This window comes from Berghia stephanieae, chromosome 10, assembly GCF_034508935.2.
Source record: "Berghia stephanieae isolate SIO BIC M18660-M18661 chromosome 10, UCSD_Bste_1.3, whole genome shotgun sequence".
NCBI classification, from domain to species: Eukaryota; Metazoa; Mollusca; class Gastropoda; order Nudibranchia; family Aeolidiidae; genus Berghia; species Berghia stephanieae.
In genome coordinates this window covers 8,041,004-8,048,503 of record NC_088369.1, presented here as the reverse complement: position 1 = coordinate 8,048,503, position 7,500 = coordinate 8,041,004, and the positions used below count along the sequence as shown (strand labels likewise).

At 43.6% G+C, this 7,500-nt stretch overlaps 1 protein-coding gene across 1 annotated transcript in view; it reads left to right on the top strand.

Moving 5' to 3' along the window:
* The window catches only part of LOC144956161 (lys-63-specific deubiquitinase BRCC36-like), an 18,365-nt gene that overhangs the window by 2,070 nt on the left and 8,795 nt on the right, over positions 1–7,500 (top strand). The window contains exons 3-4 of the mRNA XM_078886550.1: positions 872–959; positions 2,197–2,285. Coding sequence (XP_078742676.1) covers positions 872–959; positions 2,197–2,285 — 177 coding nt within the window. The remainder of the gene's footprint in view (positions 1–871; positions 960–2,196; positions 2,286–7,500) is intronic.

The following is a 7,500-nucleotide window of genomic DNA, read 5'->3' as shown; positions in this document are numbered from 1 at the left end:
CGAGTCTGTTTGTGTGCTGGTAGAGATAATGCTCTTTCTTTAAACTATCAGACCCCCCCAAGTCTAAAAAAAAATGTTGAAAGTTATTTCCAATGTGCTCAGTCAAAGCGCTTTACAAGGAGCTCCAGCTAAAGCAACATTTAACTGTACTTTACATGTAGGACAAGACATGACGCCTGTAAGGCAATATTACATTTTTTTTGACAGAGATGACACTGTTGACGGCCAGGTAATTATTTACATTTGAATATTATGAGGAAATGTGAGTAAAGAGCCTTTTCCTATTTATTTAAATTTATTTAAATCTCCAAGTTTGATATTAGTGGGCAAGTAAATTATCTAAAGAAAGTAAAACAAGAAAACCCCCCAAAATCTTGAGCATTGATGTTGTGCAAAATCCACTAAACATGCTCAGTCAAAACGCTTTACAAGGAGCTCCAGCCAACAGCAACATTTAACTGTACTTTACACGTAGGACGAGACATGACGCCTGTAAGGCAATATTACAATTTTTTTTTGACAGAGATGACACTGTTAATTGCCAGGTAGTCATTTTACATCTAAATGTTATGTGGGAATGTGAGTAAAGAGCCACTGTGCAGGACTCGAACCCTGGACCTTCCAGTCAGAAAGTGAGTGTTATGGCACGAGACCACATAGCCGCAATTATAAAGTCCTCTAGCGAAAAAAATATGTTTTGTTTAATGCTTAGTAAATTAGAATGGATTCTGTATAGAAGCAATGTATGTAAATGGATTGATTTTGAAATAAGTCTTATCATAATAATGTATACAAATAAACTTTATCTTTTTCTTCGACATCTTAAGATATAATATTAATATTCTCTCTGCTCATTATTCTCTGCCTATAGCAACTGGCCCAGGAGTTGAATTGTCCAATGAGAGTAGTGGGCTGGTACCACTCACATCCACATATAACTGTATGGCCCTCTCATGTAGGTAAGTCAATGATAGGACTTAAATAATTGGTTGATTTTGAGGACAATCCAGCATGTCGAAACAAATGGTAGTCCTTCAGAGCCATTAGGCCCATGGAGCCAGAGTTTATCCCAGCTTTATGGTGGGAAATGGACAAAAACAATTTCTTGCTACCCTTTGGATAAGACGAATGTACTTTCACCAGATCTAACAGTCCTGCAGCTACCCGGTCACTGCTGAGTGGATAGAGGAGGGGTGGGGGTTGGGGGGGGGGGGGGTAAGATAAAAATCTTGATTTTATCCGGAATTGTTCTCAGTCCCTTTGCATGTGAAGTGAGTGCTCTACCAACTGAGCTATCAGGACCTATATTAAATCATAAAAATTTCACACAAATTTCATCTTGAGAAAAACAACAAAGTCAAATATTAGCATCTAAACTTTTCCCTAATATTTTTGAAATCACATTCTTCATATTCCTTTGGTATCAGTATAACCTAATATACAATTCTTTCATCTCTTTGTATTTATTAAATGAGTTATTTTTATCAAGCCCAATACCACAACGAGCTTGCGAGTATGTGTTATTGCACGATAAAAATATAATGAGTATTAGTACTTCTATTCATCATACTTTCTATCTTTCTCCTTCTGCTTGAATGACAATTTAACCCAAAACTAAAAACGTTGGATTTGTATTCATACACATTATTTATAATGGCCAATCAGTTGTCTTTTACACCTAATTTCATCATCATCATCATTGCCTTTTTCACCCTGGGTCAGGGTATATGCCACAGACAAACAGTTTCCATCCTTCTCTATCCTGAGCTATCTTTTTAATCTCATTCCAGGTCTCAGCACTTCTCTGTATATCAGCTTCTTTAATTCTTCTCCATGTTCCTCATGGCCTTCCCCTTGATCTTCTGCCCTGAGGGTTTCAGTCCAATCCTTTCTGTTGTCCTTCATAAATTCTGTCATTCCAGAAACTCTTCGGTCGCCCAAGCTAAAAAAAGGATTTGGTTTGTCTGTCCGCGTTTCTGTAACGGTTTGAGTTTAACCGAAAGGGGTGTTAACCCTTTGCCAACCCCAACCTGGAGGACCTGGTGACTCAAAAGATGGGGCAATCACACACCATTAGTCGCCTTTTACGACACACTGGCTTGGCGTTGGGCTATTCTTGACCCTCTCAGTTGAGGGACCCCAGACACCACACCTAATTTAACACCAATAAAATGTTTCTTCCATCATTTTATTCAGATGTGAGAACTCAAGCCAATTATCAACAGATGGACAAAGGCTTTGTCGGGTTGATCTTTTCCATTTTTAATGAAGACAAAACAACCAAGGTAGATACAGAATTAATTTTTTTTTTCTAACTTTTATTTTATATTTTTTTTAAAGTAGCCCTCATAATCCTCTTTAATTATTTTTTTTTCTAACTTTTATTTATTTATTTTTTTTTAAGTAGCCCTCTTAATCCTCTCTTTAAATTTTTTTTTTCTAACTTTTATTTTATTTTTTTAATTTTAAGTAGCCCCCTTAATCCTCTTAAAATGTTTTTTTCTAACCTTTATTTTATATTTTTTTTAAAGTAGCCCTCTTAATCCTCTCTTTAAATTTTTTTTTTCTAACTTTTATTTTGTTTTTTAATTTTAAGTAGCCCCCTTAATCCTCTTAATAATTTTTTTTCTAACCTTTATTTTATATATTTTTTAAAGTAGCCCTCTTAATACTCTTTAAATTTTTTTTCTTTTTCTAACCTTTATTTCGGTGTGTCTTTTTTACGAAACCCGCCGAAACCCGACGAATCCCGACAAAGTTATGGGAAGTAGGTGGCACTGGGGAGTGAACCCAGAACTCAAGGAAGTGTACACCATTGGGGAGTGAACCTGGGACTGGGTTTCGGCGGGTTTCGTAAAAAAGAACCAGTGCTTTTTTCAAACCCGAAACCCGGCGAAACCCGACAATATCCAGCAAAGTTATGGGAAGTAGACAACTGTGGGGAGTGAACCCGAGACTCTGGAAGTGTACACCAGTCGGGAGTGAACCTGAGACTAAAATTATCGGCCGGTTTCGGCGGGTTTCGTAAAAAAGAACTAGTGCTTTTTTACGAAACCCGCCGAAACCCGACAATATCCGGCAAAGTTATGGGAGTTTGGCAACAGTGGGGGGTGATCCTGGGAGTCAGGGAATTGCACACCAGTGGGGAGTTAACCTGGGACTGTGTAAAAAGGATATCAGTGGGAAATAAACCTGGGACTAAAGGGAGATGGATACCATTGAAAGTTGAAGCCGGATATGGGAGTTGAGTACCAGAGGAGAATGAACCTGACACTATAGAAGGTGGGCGCCAGTGGGGAGTGAACCTGGGACTCAGGGAATTTCACACCAGTGGGGAGTTAACCTGGGACTGTGTAAAAAGGATTTCAGTGGGAAATAAACCTGGGACAAAAGGGAGATGGATACCATTGAAAGTTGAAGCCGGATATGGGAGTTGAGTACCAGAGGAGAATGAACCTGATACTATAGGAGATGGGCGCCAGTGTGGAGTGAACCTGTGACTCAGGGAAGTGCACACCAATTGGGAGTTAACCTTCGACTTTGGGAGATGGATAACTGTGGGTATCCGAGCCGAACTATAGGAGTTGGGTACCAGAGGAGAATGAACCTGACACTATAGAAGGTGGGCGCCAGTGGGGAGTGAACCTGGGATTCAGGGAATTGCACACCAGTGGGGATTTAACCTGGGAATATGTAAAAAGGATATCAGTGGGAAATAAACCTGGGACTAAAGGGAGATGGATACCATTGAAAGTTGAAGCCGGATATGAGAGCTTGGTACCAGAGGAGAATGAAACTGACACTATAGGGGGTGGGCGCCAGTGGGGAGTGAACCTGGGATTCAGGGAATTGCACACCAGTGGGGATTTAACCTGGGAATATGTAAAAAGGATATCAGTGGGAAATAAACCTGGGACTAAAGGGAGATGGATACCATTGAAAGTTGAAGCCGGATATGAGAGGTTGGTACCAGAGGAGAATGAAACTGACACTATAGGGGGTGGGCGCCAGTGGGGAGTGAACCTGGGATTCAGGGAATTGCACACCAGTGGGGATTTAACCTGGGAATATGTAAAAAGGATATCAGTGGGAAATAAACCTGGGACTAAAGGGAGATGGATACCATTGAAAGTTGAAGCCGGATATGAGAGCTTGGTACCAGAGGAGAATGAAACTGACACTATAGGGGGTGGGCGCCAGTGGGGAGTGAACCTGGGACTATGTAAAAAGGATATCAGTAGGAAATAAATCTGGGACTAAAGGGAGGTGGATACCATTGGGAGTTGAAGCCGGATTTGGGAGTTGGGTACCAGAGGAGAGAGAAACCTGACACTATAGGAGGTGGGCGCCAGTGGGGAGTGAACCTGGGACTATGTAAACAGGATATCAGTGGGAAATAAACCTGGGACTAAAGGGAGATGGACACCATTGAAAGTTGAAGCCGGATATGAGAGCTTGGTACCAGAGGAGAATGAACCTGATACTATAGGGGGTTGGCGCCAGTGGGGAGTGAACCTGGGACTGTGTAAAAAGGAGATAAGTAGGAAATAAATTTAGGACTAAAGGGAGATGGATAACCCTTGGGAGTTGAAGCCGGATTTGGGAGTTGGGTACCAGAGGAGAGAGAAACCTGACACTATAGGAGGTTGGCGCCAGTGGGGAGTGAACCTGGGACTATGTAAAAAGGATATCAGTGGGAAATAAACCTGGGACTAAAGGGAAAAGGATACCATTGGGAATTGAAGCCGGATTTGGGAGTTGGGTACCAGAGGAGAGAGAAACCTGACACTATAGGAGGTGGGCGCCAGTGGGGAGTGAACCTGGGACTCAGGGAAGTGCACACCAATTTGGAGTTAACCTGGGACTGTGGGAGATGTATAACTGTGGGTATCCGAGCCGAACTATAGGAGTTGGGTACCAGAGGAGAATGAAACTGACACTATAAAAGGTGGGCGCCAGTGGGGAGTGAACCTGGAAGTCAGGGAATTGCACACCAGTGGGGAGTTAACCTGTGAATATCTAAAAAAGGATATCAGTGGGAAATAAATCCGGCTTCAACTCCCAATGGTATCCATCTCCCTTTAGTCCCAGATATATTTCCTACTGTTATCCTTTATACATATTCCCAGGTTAACTCCCCACTGGTGTGCAATTCCATGAGTCCCAGGTTCACTCTCCACTGGCGCCCACCTCCTATTGTGTCAGGTTCATTCTCCTCTGGTACCAAGCTCTCATATCCGACTTCAACTTTCAATGGTATCCATCTCCCTTTAGTCCCAGGTTTATTTCCCACTGATATCCTGTTTACATAGTCCCAGGTTCACTCCCCACTGGCGCCCACCTCCTATAGTGTCAGGTTCATTCTCCTCTGGTACCAAACTCTCATATCCGGCTTCAACTTTCAATGGTATTCATCTCCCTTTAGTCCCAGGTTTATTTCCCACTGACATCCTTTTTACATAGTCCCGGGTTCACTCCCCACTGGCGCACACCTCCTATAGTGTCAGGTTTCTCTCTCCTCTGGTACCCAACTCCCAAATCCGGCTTCAACTCCCAATGGTATCCACCTCCCTTTAGTCCCAGGTTAATTTCCCACTGATATCCTGTTTACATAGTCCCAGGTTCACTCCCCATTGGCGCCCACCCCCTATAGTGTCAGGTTCATTCTCCTCTGCTACCAAGCTCTCATATCCGACTTCAACTTTCAATTTTATCCATCTCCCTTTAGTCCCAGGTTTATTTCCCACTGATATTTTTACATCGTCCCAGGTTCACTCCCCACTGGCGCCAACCTCCTATAGTGTCATGTTTCTCTCTCCTCTGGTACCCAACTCCCAAATCCGGCTTCAACTCCCAATGGTATCCACCTCCCTTTAGTCCCAGGTTTATTTCCCACTGATATCCTGTTTACATAGTCCCAGGTTCACTCCCCACTGGCGCCCACCTCCTATAGTGTCAGGTTCATTCTCCTCTGGTACCAAACTCTCATATCCGGCTTCAACTTTCAATGGTATCCATCTCCCTTTAGTCCCAGGTTTATTTCCCACTGATATCCTTTTTACACAGTCCCAGGTTAACTCCCCACTGGTGTGAAATTCCCTTAGTCCCAGGTTCACTCCCCATTGGCGCCCACCCCCTATAGTGTCAGGTTCATTCTCCTCTGGTACCAAGCTCTCATATCCGACTTCAACTTTCAATTTTATCCATCTCCCTTTAGTCCCAAGTTTATTTCCACTGATATCCTGTTTACATAGTCCCAGGTTCACTCCCCACTGGCGCCCACCTCCTATAGTGTCAGGTTCATTCTCCTCTGGTACCAAACTCTCATATCCGGCTTCAGCTTTCAATGGTATTCATCTCCCTTTAGTCCCAGGTTTATTTCCCACTGATATCCTTTTTACATAGTCCCAGGTTCACTCCCCACTGGCGCCCACCTCCTATAGTGTCAGGTTTCTCTCTCCTCTGGTACCCAACTCCCAAATCCGGCTTCAACTCCCAATGGTATCCACCTCCCTTTAGTCCCAGGTTTATTTCCCACTGATATCCTTTTTACATAGTCCCAGGTTCACTCCCCACTGGCGCCCACCTCCTATAGTGTCAGGTTTATTCTCCTCTGGTACCAAACTCTCATATCCGGCTTCAACTTTCAATGGTATACATCTCCCTTTAGTCCCAGGTTTATTTCCCACTGATATCCTTTTTACACAGTCCCAGGTTAACTCCCCCACTGGTGTGAAATTCCATGAGTCCCAGGTTCACTCCCCACTGGCGCCCACCTTCTATAGTGTCAGGTTCATTCTCCTCTGGTACTCAACTCCCATATCCGGCTTCAACTTTCAATGGTATCCATCTCCCTTTAGTCCCAGGTTTATTTCCCACTGATATCCTTTTTACACAGTCCCAGGTTAACTCCCCACTGGTGTGCAATTCCCTGACTCCCAGAATCACCCCCCACTGTTGCCAAACTCCCATAACTTTGCCGGATATTGTCGGGTTTCAGCGGGTTTCGGCGGGTTTCGTAATAAAGCACTAATTCTTTTTTACGAAACCCGCCGAAACCGGCCGATAACCTTAGTCTCAGGTTCACTCCCGACTGGTGTACACTTCCCTGAGTCTCGGGTTCACTCCCCACAGTTGTCTACTTCCCATAACTTTGCTGGATATTGTCGGGTTTCGGCGGGTTTCGTAAAAAAGCACTGGTTCTTTTTTACGAAACCCGCCGAAACCCAGTCCCAGGTTCACTCCCCAATGGTGTACACTTCCCTGAGTTCTGGGTTCACTCCCCACTGCCACCTACTTCCCATAACTTTGTCGGGTTTCATCGGGTTTCGGCGGGTTTCGCAGGGTTTCGGCGGGTTTCGTAAAAAAGACACACCCCCTTTATTTTATTTATTAAAAATAGTCCTTCAGAGCCATTAGGCCCATGAATCCATAGCGGGCAGGGAGGTACATACTGTGTCTTCCATCCCCTTATATCTGTTATCCAACATGCTTTCTGTC